This window comes from Humulus lupulus, chromosome 6, assembly GCF_963169125.1.
Source record: "Humulus lupulus chromosome 6, drHumLupu1.1, whole genome shotgun sequence".
Classification (NCBI taxonomy): domain Eukaryota; kingdom Viridiplantae; phylum Streptophyta; class Magnoliopsida; order Rosales; family Cannabaceae; genus Humulus; species Humulus lupulus.
The window spans coordinates 90,701,007-90,711,852 of NC_084798.1; the positions used below are offsets into that span (position 1 = coordinate 90,701,007).

The 10,846-nt window shown below is 35.6% G+C and overlaps 2 protein-coding genes across 3 annotated transcripts; one reads left to right on the top strand and one right to left on the bottom strand.

Moving 5' to 3' along the window:
- Positions 1-3,949: 3,949 nt before the first annotated feature.
- LOC133782360 (grpE protein homolog 2, mitochondrial-like) lies at positions 3,950-6,858 on the top strand. Of its 2 annotated transcripts, XM_062221636.1 has the most exons (6): positions 3,953-4,296; positions 4,873-5,065; positions 5,150-5,337; positions 5,464-5,631; positions 5,951-6,079; positions 6,432-6,858. In XM_062221636.1, the coding sequence occupies exons 1-6, from the start codon at positions 4,156-4,158 to the stop codon at positions 6,519-6,521; spliced, it is 909 nt and encodes a 302-aa protein (XP_062077620.1). In that variant the 5' UTR covers positions 3,953-4,155; the 3' UTR covers positions 6,522-6,858. The 2 variants fall into 2 exon arrangements, with proteins under 2 accessions (XP_062077619.1, XP_062077620.1); XM_062221635.1 differs by having other exon boundaries at positions 3,950-4,296; positions 4,873-5,337.
- A 517-nt stretch (positions 6,859-7,375) lies between these two features.
- LOC133782361 (uncharacterized) lies at positions 7,376-9,891 on the bottom strand. The gene is made up of 3 exons (XM_062221637.1): positions 9,490-9,891; positions 8,478-8,639; positions 7,376-7,834 (listed from the first exon to the last, which is right to left on the bottom strand). The coding sequence occupies exons 1-3, from the start codon at positions 9,784-9,786 to the stop codon at positions 7,694-7,696; spliced, it is 600 nt and encodes a 199-aa protein (XP_062077621.1). The 5' UTR covers positions 9,787-9,891; the 3' UTR covers positions 7,376-7,693.
- Between the last annotated feature and the right edge of the window lie 955 nt (positions 9,892-10,846).

Here is a 10,846-nt window from a genome sequence, read left to right on the forward strand (position 1 = left end):
ATGAGTTATGGAAAGGAAAGAAACCAAACATTGGTTATCTTAAAGTGTGGGGGTGTCTTGCTTATTGCAAGAGCATTGATCCAAAAAGAACCAAGTTGGGTAAAAGAGCTATAAGATGTGCATTTGTGAGTTATGCCCAAAATAGCAAAGCTTATAGATTATTAGACTTGGGGTCTAATGTAATAATTGAATCAAGAGAGGTTGAGTTCTTTGAGAACATGTCATGCGATGACAACAAGTTAGAACCAACTCAAACTAGAGAGCCTCAAGAGGAGACTCCTAGAATAGTTGGTGAGCAACCTCAATTGGCTAGAAGGAGCCAAATGCTCAAAGATTTGGGATCAAATGAGAATTGTTCTCCAATAGAGACACTATACCTTGTTGAAGGTAATAATGAGGAAGTTACTTGGAAACAACCAATAGTACTTCAAATAGAAGATGATCCTAAAACCTTTAAGGAAGCAATGTCCTCTAGGGACTCCACTTTTTGGAAGGAAGCAATTAATGATGAAATGGATTCAATTATGTCAAACCACACTTGGGAATCGGTTGACCTTCCAAAGGGGTCCAAACCAATTGGGTGAAAATGAGTAATAAGAAAGAAATACCATACTGACTGCACCATACAAACCTTCAAGGCTAGGCTAGTAGCCAAAGGTTTCAAATAAAGAGAAGGAATAGATTACTTTGACACATATGCACCAGTAGCAAGAACTACTTCTATAAGGTTGTTGTTTGCCTTATCATCTATATACAACCTTCATGTTCACCAAATGGATGTCAAAACAACATTCCTAAATTGGGATCTCGAGAAGGAGGTCTATATGGAACAACCGGAAGGTTTTGTTCTTCAAGGAAATGAACATAAAGTGTTTAGACTTGTCAAATCATTATATGGTTTGAAACAAGCTCCAAAACAATAGTTTGAGAAGTTTGATAAAGTCATTGTTTCTAATGGATTTAGACACAATAATGCAGACAAGTGCTTATACTCTAAGACTTGTGGTGACTTCGTCATGCTTGTATGCCTACATGTAGATGATATGTTGATTTTGAGTAATGACATGAAAGGAATAATGGAAACGAAGATGTTTCTATTTTCTAACTTTAAAATGAAAGACCTTGGAGATGTGGATACCATTCTAGGTATCAAAGTTATAAGGAATAGTGGGGGTTTTGTGTTGAGTCAAACCCACTATGTTGAGAAAGTGCTCGACAAATTCAATCATCTAAAAATAAAAGAGGCACATACACCATTTGATTCAAACATGAAGTTTTAAAAGAATGAAGGAAGAGCGGTGGTTCAATTGGAATATGCAAGTGCAATAGGTAGCCTAATGTACGCCGCTCATTGCACTAGAGCGGATATTGCATATGGGTTTAGTAAACTTATTAGGTTTACTAGCAATATGAGTATCAAGCATTGGAAATCTATTGAGAGAATACTTGGTTATCTTAAGGGTACCAAAGAGTATAGTCTTCACTATACAAACTTTCCAAAGATACTTGAAGGATATTCCGATGCTAATTGGATATCGGGAATTGGAGATAATCTCTCCACCACCGGTTGGGTGTTTACTCTTGGAGAAGGTGCAATCTCATGGGGCTCCAAGAAGCAAACATTTATATCACACTCAACCATGGAAGCATAGTTTATAGCTTTAGTGGCAACTGGCAAAGAGGTCGAGTGCCTTATGAATCTCATGATGGATATTCCTTTAACCATGGATATGGTATCAACAATTTCAATACATTATGATAGCCAATCCGCACTTGCTAGAGCATATAATAGTGTGTATAATGGAAAGTCTAGATACATTAGTCTAAGACATGAATATGTGAGACAATTGATTCAAGGTGGAATCGTATCGATCTCATATGTTAAAACAAGTGAGAACATAGCAGAACCATTTACAAAACCTCTTGTGAGAAGATTAGTAAGTTCTACTTCTAATGGGATGGAATTGAAACTCCTAGAAGAATAGATTCACCAATGATGGAAACCCTACTCTCAGCTTGTACAACTCAAGGGAAAGAGTTCAATGAGTAAGAACAAGTCATTGATAAGTGAATAGTTTCAACACTAAAATTTATGATGAGTTCCATCCGAGATGGTTAGTGTTGGTTGCTATCGAGTTAGGGTTAAGCCTAGGACTTTTAATGAAGTTCAGTTAGGTGCAACAAGCATCTATAAAGGTAGCAAAGATGTTGTAAGAACTTCACCTATTTGAACTTAGAGGTTGTGCTGCCTCTCATGGGAGTTGGAGTTTCTCCCCGGAAAGCCTATGAAGAGATGAGCACATGGCTATGATAGTGCTGAGAGAGAAAGTGAGAAAACAAAAGATGTGGTGGAGGTGTGTGAGGTATCACTGGTGTTATCATATGGAATACTTGGTTCAAGCTTTATGCTACTAATGATTTCAATAATACTTTGTGGTATTTTCACTAAGATAAAGTTCAAAAAGAAAGACACTTTATTTTATGCGACAAAACTATTTAAGCTAGAGAATGTGGCTTGTATTTAACCAAGTGGGGGATTGTTATGATTGGTTAAATACAAATGATAAGTGTTAAAATACAAGCAAGGTAAAACACTTAGTAGAATTCACATAATGAAGATGTGAATTTGAGTTTCAATTGTAGACACTTATAAAATGCAAATTTGGGTCCAAAGTGATACATGAGAGTATCTAAGGGTTCCCAAAAAGTTTGGTGGCATTTGGAGAATTTTTAGAACCTTTGGAAGTGTCCAAAGTCAGGGAGGGTGGCAATACGTCGCCACCCAAGAGGCGAGACATTGCCTAACACCTAGGGTTTCCAAAAACCCTAGCAGGCGATGCATCGCTTGCTGTATTACGTGAAAAATCGTAAATGCTCTGAATGACGTATTTTTCAAGTCTAATTCTATAGGTTGGATATAATGACGGTGCCTACTGTATATAAGGGTCAAAAATAGTGATTTGGAAAATTTGATCACTCTCTCCAATCTCTCTCTACCTCCTCTCTCTCTAGCTCCAAGAATCTCTAGTTTTCTCCAAGAACTCTCCAAGAAAGTGCTTGACTTAGAGAGTTGAAGGCTTGTTCAATCTCAATCCTCATTTCTTCAATAGAAGGCCTCAAGCATCAATGATGGCTGGGAAATAGAGTATTAGGACAGTGTTTTGCAACGTGCATAAGACTTGATTTGTGTTTGGTTGGCTCAAAGGATTGGTTAAGTTTTGCTCAAAGTGGTGATATTGCCTAGGGTTTTGAAACTTCATCAATGTTGAAGAATACCATTGTTCTACTTGAGTTTGCAAGTTATTTCTTAATCCTTTTAAAGTCTTTGTCAATTCAAATTTTGTGTAGATTCTATTTCTTGTGGTGATGTTATCTTACTTTCCTCCAATATTTTAAGTCCTAGCAAATTGACTATATATACTAGTGTTATAGAATACATTAGGTAAGATGAATTTGACAAGGTAAAAATTCACTACTAATATTCTATACCTAGCCGCCCATTCTCTCTTAGTTTTCTCTCTAGGAATTCTCTTCTCATGTGTTGAGACTTGCCCACACACACACTAATTTGTTTTAGAAAAAGACTTGGAAGACTGTGGTCTTGTTTCAAAGCAATTTGGATTTCTTCCAATACCTAACATTCAACAAGGACAAAATGTTAGGGAATCCAAATGTGTAGTCATTATTCCTCTACGCGTTTCGTAAGTACTTTAATGATTCCATTGTTGTATTTACATATCTCTATATAAAAATCATATCTATGCATATATTTATAATTCTTATATAAATGAGATCTAAAGTATTTATATGTTAAATGCATTTCCCTTTAATTATTTTTATTATTTTGTGGTAAATTATGTTACAGAATTACAGCGACGTCGTAAGGCTCAAGCTCCGTGGTGTTTACGATTTTAAGAAAAAGGGGCAGTTTCGTCAGTTAGAAAAATAACAGCAAAAGCCTCAACTTTCCAGTCCTAATTTTCTTCTTCCCCAAGCACTCCTCTCCTTTCCCTCTTCCTCTAAATATTTTCTCACACCTTCCCTCGTTTTCTTTTTCTTTCCCTTCTCCATAATCTCACCGTCCCATTCTGGTTCCTCATTCAATAATTTCAATTTGTAATTCCCATTTTTATTTTTCCATCAAATATAGTAGGGATGTTCGTTTCTAGGGTTTTAGCTCGCGTCTCCAGGAGGACCATCCCCACGAGCTCCTTGCTCCTCTCTTCTCCACAAACTAACCACCTTTCGAATCTCTCCAATCAGTTTCATTCCCTTGTCAACGAATCCTCCATCAAGGTACCTAAAAAGCTCATTAATTTTACTATTTTCTCTGTAGGGTTTTGCTAGGGTTTTAGGTTTGCAGTGGATTTGTCAATGAGAATGTAATTTTTATTATCTTTTTTCCTATTCAATTTTAATTATTTAAAATATTGTTGTATGCTATTTCAAGATTAAAAAAGTTTAACTTCTCATGAATCAGAGCCTTTATTTGATTAATGTCAATAACAAATTTTGAGGGGAATACTTGATTGGCTTTCTGGGCTTCTTTCAGATTGTTACATTATATGTATATGTGCAGGCTTCATGATTACTACAATGTCTGAAGTACAGATTTTTAGTTTCTAATTTTTTGTTTTAATGTGTTCGCTTAATTAAATATAGTTTTATGGTTATATTTACAACTTTAGCTTATATAGCTGAGGTTCTTATTAACTTTCATCTTACTTATGTATCTAACCGTTGTATTAGCTTATGTATCTAACCATTGTGTTTGCTGAAGTTTAAAGGGTTGTGCTTTCAAAATTTAAGTTGTGTTCCGAAATTTTTAAAGCTATCTAATTTATTATATTTGGGTTTTTTCTTCTTCTTTAGTTGGCTCCTGGCCAGGTCTCTCTATTCCATCTGAGTTCTTCTCCCTTTCAAAGATTTGGTTTTGCTTCTTCTGCGTCCCCCGAGACTTCTGAAAAAGAACATGGGAGTAATTCAGAGAATAATGGAGATGCTAAAGTCTCCAGTCAAGCCGCCTCTGAGCAGAGTGATGTTGCTGATCAGACAAAAGAATCAGGTTCTATATCAGATTCTCAGTCTACTATGTCTAATAATGTGAAAACAAGGAGAAGAACTAAACGAACAGCATTTTCTGATTCAGATTCCGACGAGGATTTGAGTGTAGATGATCTGGTGAAACTTGTGGCTGAGAAGGAAGAGCTTTTGAAGCAGAAGCATAAAGAGATTGAGAAAATGCAAGATAAAGTCCTCAGAAGCTATGCGGAAATGGAGAATGTCATGGACAGGACACGACGTGAAGCAGAGAACTCGAAAAAATTTGCCATTCAGGTTTGGTACCAAAGCTTATTTGCATATATATCTTATTTTCACATTAAAGTTTCCTTGTTCAAAATAGTAGGTTTGGTATGCCTGTTGAAGTCTTAGCTTGACAAATTGCTTGAAATCTTGTTGCAGAATTTTGCAAAGAGTCTACTTGATGTTGCAGACAATTTGGGACGAGCTTCTTCAGTTGTCAAAGAAAGCTTTTCAAAGATTGACACATCTAAGGATTCATCTGGGGCTGCTCCACTTTTAAAAACACTTCTAGAGGGTGTTGAAATGACAGAAAAACAACTTGTAGAGGTAAATGATATCATCTTCACCACAAGACACCTCTCAATATCAAATCATTCATAGATGAAGTTTCTTGTTTTTTACTTTTTATAAGTTCAGGGGACATACTGTTAGATGTTCGAATATTTTGTTTTCATTTAATTTAAGTCAACCTTATAGTTTGAAAATGAAAATGAAAAGTGACAGATCACTTCTTTCTTCTAGTTATCACATGCAAATTCTTGTTTTGTACACAGTTTCGCGAATGAAACACATCTTCAAGTGCCTGAATGCATTTTTATATGCTTAAACGGTTGCAGGATAATTAACTAGTGTCTTTTGCTTTCAGGTATTTAGAAAGTATGGACTAGAAAAATATGACCCTACTAATGAGCCATTTGATCCACATAGACATAATGCGGTATTCCAACTTCAAGATGCTTCTAAACCTCCGGGAACTGTAGCTGTGGTTCTGAAGGTAATATTTCCATTTCAAATTGTTCTCTGGGCATTTTAGTACTATTATTACTGTTATTATTCTTTTCTTGTGATTTTTAGTTTTTGTGGGTGACGGGGGTTGTGGAGGAATTCTGTTTTTTTTATTTATTATTTTTTTTTTTGAAAAAGAGATAAATGTCAAATGTCATGAGTATTCTTCTCCCAAAGTTATTGAAAACCCTCGCTTATGGCGGATAAAAACCTTGGAAACAAACAGAAAACTAGAGAAATACAAGAAACTAAATATTTTTATTTATTTATCTTTAAATTTAAACAAAAATTATATATATATGTGTGTGTGTGACAATTTTGTTGATTTTTTTGTATTGCAGTCCGGTTACATGCTTTATGATAGAGTTGTTCGGCCAGCTGAAGTTGGTGTAACTCAAGAAGTAGAGAATGATTCAGCTGATAAGGAATGAATGATTAACAAAGCGCTGCTGATGAGGACCCTCAAGCTTGACTTGGCTTGCGGGTTGTCAACAAGAAAATTTTGCAATGTTTCCAGAATTGTATTAACAATAAACAATAAATTTTTCTAGTTAGATTTTCTTCACAGTACAAAAACCAATTATTTCTTCCCCTTAATCATATCTGGGCCTGTTATTTATGGTTTCGTTGTAAAAACAGTGGGACAAAGCAAGAGGGCTTTGGTTTTATTTTCACTAATACAACTTAGAGGTTTGTAAACGCCTAAAACAATGAAGCGTAGCTGTTTGTTGCTTTAAACACTATATTTGAAGGATCGGTTATATATTATCAGTGGTTTCCGGGCCAAAGTTCCAACCTTTTATTTGCATGCGGAGTATGCCGAGTCTTTTAACATAATATTGGCATATTTGTTTTGGTATCTGGTCTATAATTTAGTCAGGAACTACAAACCAGCGGTGGGTTAAAAGAGAATCATAAAATAGCACGAATCGTACTAAAGCTAAGGGGAGGAAAGAAAGTCTGGAAGAAGAGAAAAGGAGAGGATAGAAAAACTGGTTTGGTTGGGAAGAAAAAAATTAGTAGGTTCCTCTAATATTCTTCTCTTTCCAAATTGGAGAGATTTTTATTAAATCTTTCCTCAATCCTCGTATTATTTTCTTTTAAGATAAATACATTTTCTTTTCTATCTCCCCTACTTATTCTATCTTCTTTCCTCAATCCTCAATTCCAAATGTAGGTAAGGGAAATTTCAAGAGTTCAATATATAGATACTATACATTTGAGCAGAGGAAACGTAGTTACCATTTATTTTACACTTTTGATGATAATTCTCCTTTGACACTGCTACTCCAGAACTTTGATTGGATAGCTGCATTGAAGATAACACAAACAGGATTTACAGTACTACTTCAGAAATTACATAGAAAGGAGTTCAATAGCCTCAAAAGGTATATACAGACAATTGAGTTTTAGGTATTACGTGCCTTTCATTATGTACTACTTGCTAACATCAATGTACACTGAAAAGCTAGAAACTACGCCTACAGCTTAATCACAATATAAGGGTTATCACACTAGATTTAGGATATGCAGTTGGCACAAAAGTGAGATAAAAGGCCAACTTTATGTTACTGAATGAAGCAACTTCAGTGAAAGGGATGCTCTACGCCTCATCCATTGACTGAAGCACGCTAGACTCCTTGGTCTCGTCAACGTCATCCGAGTTGTCATTGGGGCTGTTTAGGCCCAATCCCAAATCCAAAGTGCTCAGGTTTGAATCCTGGACTCCATTCATCTCTGTTACCTGCTTACAATGTACAGAACAAATACTTTACCACACATTCATATATTTAATAATAAAAACCCTGATAATCAAAGAAGAAATAAAAGAAAATGGCCAGACTAAGGGAAGAATATTGGCAAACGACATTAACACCAACGTCTAGCACTAACCACATCTTGCACTTATGAAGAAAACAATGATTACAGCAATGTGGCATGATATGGCAGTGTGACTTACAACTTACAAGAAAGCATAACATAACAGCCAAAGCCATAAAAGTTGAGTATAACTTAACAGGAATGCCTACATTGTGTAACAGGCCGCAGATGCAAGTGAATGATTTTATGCTATTCTACTTCTAATTACCAATTCAACCGTATGGAGGAGGTATTATTAATGCATCATTGTATATTAACATCGAGAGCATTTTAAATCTTTACCAATCATATTTCAGCACTACAAGCCTGTAAAACAAAAATCCACAGAATGAAAGCTAATCTGAAGCAAGTAGCCACTGGGTAAGAGATATTTCAGTGTTAAAAGTATGAAGAGAACAAACTCCAAACTTGATAGAATTTTAAGATATGCATGTTTACCCCCACTCTACAAAGTAAGGGTTCCAAAACAAGAGATTAATTAAGAGTTTTAAGTTTAGAGTTATCACATCGGTTTCTTCCTTCAAAACATCATCGGTATTTGGCTTTCCATGCTTCTCATCACTCATGGTTGTTGGCCCAGTTGTCGAATGGTCCACCATCTCATTTGTTTTCTCTTCATCTTCCATCTTTTTCTCAGCCACCCTCTTCTGTTCCTCCAGCACAGCAATCTTCACAATGAAATTACATAGAAATTATTATTTTAAAAAAAAAAAAAAGTCAAATAATAGAAATCGAATTTCATTTTCTCTGCTCTTAAGATACCCAAAATCTATCTAGCTCTTTGCAAACAAAGCAGCATACCATTTACTCCTTAAAATACATAAATCAGGTTCTCAGTTGAGCATGCCGCTTAAGAATAAATCAGTAGTGCACTCTAATGATCGTCTTCTACATAAAAAAACAAAAAAACAAAAAAACAAAAAAAACAAAAAATGACAAAATTTCTTTTCGAAGCATCTATTTCCAGGAAAATCGAAATATAGTTATAGCCAAATCACCCAACTTTTCATTTGTATGTGAATAATCCAACACCAAGAAGAAAGATAGTTACTCGTAACTTTTAATCTCATACATCATTCTTGCTTAAAAAAGAAGGGAAATAAATGCCCACATCTTGGATTATTGAACTTTTTTTTAAAAAAAGTCTTACTTTAAAGATAAATAATGGAAGTCAATTTTCCCTGTGCTCTGCCCTTTATTTGACCCAATTTTCCTAAACTGAAAATCACCATTATACTTTAAATTACAAAAATTAAGCTCTCAGCCGAACATGCAGCATACAATTAAACACCATAGTACCCTGATCATAATCTTCTATCAAAAAAATTGTTTCATAGTTCTTCAAATAAAATTTTACAGCAACAGAGTACCATAAAATATCTTCTTACCAAAAAGGAAAAAAAAATCTATATTTCATCTGCATGTGCATAGTCTTAACCACACACACTAAACCATATTATAATAGCAGAACCAACAATACCCATAAACCCTAATGCATAATCAAGTGTTTTAACTTACAGGAGTATATCGAAACTTCCTCCGCGGCGGCTCTTCCACCTGCGCTCCGCCGCAGCCGTCGGCAGCGGCGGCAGAGGTAGTGTTGGTGGGAGTCCATCGGCAGAGGAGGAGGCGGGGGGTGGGGGTGCCATTGGATTGTGATTGAGGGTTGTGGCTGTAAGCGTTGAGGGTTGAAGAAGAAGAAGAGGAGACTTGGACCCATTTCTTCTTCCACTTCCGAACTGGGCCGTTGAAGACGGTGGCTGCTGGGCCGTACCGGGAGGATGCTCGGCCCAATCGTGACCCAACTCCCTCCATTAGTATACTCTCCGATAATTTTCTCTTCTACTGGAGAAATGAGTGATTGTTCCTTTGTAGTACGAGGTTAAGTAGTTGAGAGACCTCAGACAAAAAGAAGCAGATGGTTTCTGCTGCTTTCGCTGCATAAAACGACACCGCTTTGATTTTGAAACCCCGACAACAACTTTACATAAAGTAAATATTCTATATTGAACGCAAATATCACTTTTTGATATGTTCATTTAAAAGTTATGAAAGTAAACTCTATATTTGTAAATTATATAAAATGTTGACAATTCTCCAAAAGGGCTTCATTTTAAGTCATATTGGTGAGACTTTTCAGTGTTCTCGACTTGTGAACAGTTTTTAGCATGATTTTTATTATGACCGTATATATTGTAGTTGTTTAGAGCATCCTGTAAATTTTCTAGAAAATTCCGAATAGTTTGCAGTACCGAAAACTATGTTAAAATATGTTGCTTTCTACGCACATAAAAAAATTAGTCACATGTGCAATAACATGTTTGAACTTAATTTTTGGTACTGTAAATTATTCAGAATTTTCTAAAAATTTACAGGATGCTCTAAATAGCTACAATATACGGTCATAAAAAAAATTGCGCTGAAAACTATTCACGGGTCGAGAATACTGAGAGCCCTACCAGTAGGGTTTAAAGTGAAGCCCATATAGGAGAATTCCCCAATGTACACAATTCTCATATAGAGCTTCACTTTAAGCCCAAATGTTATACTTAAGTACTTAAATTATGGACAATTCTCATATAGGGGCTTCACTTTAAGCCCTACCGGTAGGGCTCTCAGTATTTTCGATCCATGAACAATTTTCGGCACGATTTTTTTTTATGACCGTGTATATTGTAGCTAATTTTCGGTACTGTATACTATTTAGAATTTTCTGAAAATTTGCAGGATGCTCTAAATAGCTACAATATACACGGTCATAAAAAAAAAATCGCGCCGAAAAATGTTCACGGGTCGAGAGCACTGAAGAGCCCCACCGATAGGGAAAATGAAGCTCCTATATGAGAATTATTTTATACTTAAGTATTTGAATTAT

Excerpts from the sequence above, each read along its gene's own strand:
- LOC133782360 (XM_062221635.1), top strand. The coding sequence starts at position 4,156 with ATGTTCGTTTCTAGGGTTTTAGCTCGCGTCTCCAGGAGGACCATCCCC. Across the intron at positions 4,297-4,872 it reads TCAACGAATCCTCCATCAAG|TTGGCTCCTGGCCAGGTCTC; the intron begins GTACCTAAAAAG and ends CTTCTTCTTTAG. Across the intron at positions 5,338-5,463 it reads CGAAAAAATTTGCCATTCAG|AATTTTGCAAAGAGTCTACT; the intron begins GTTTGGTACCAA and ends ATCTTGTTGCAG.
- LOC133782361 (XM_062221637.1), bottom strand. The coding sequence starts at position 9,786 with ATGGAGGGAGTTGGGTCACGATTGGGCCGAGCATCCTCCCGGTACGGC. Across the intron at positions 8,640-9,489 it reads GGAAGTTTCGATATACTCCT|ATTGCTGTGCTGGAGGAACA; the intron begins GTAAGTTAAAAC and ends TTCATTGTGAAG. Across the intron at positions 7,835-8,477 it reads TTTTGAAGGAAGAAACCGAT|GTAACAGAGATGAATGGAGT; the intron begins GTGATAACTCTA and ends CATTGTAAGCAG.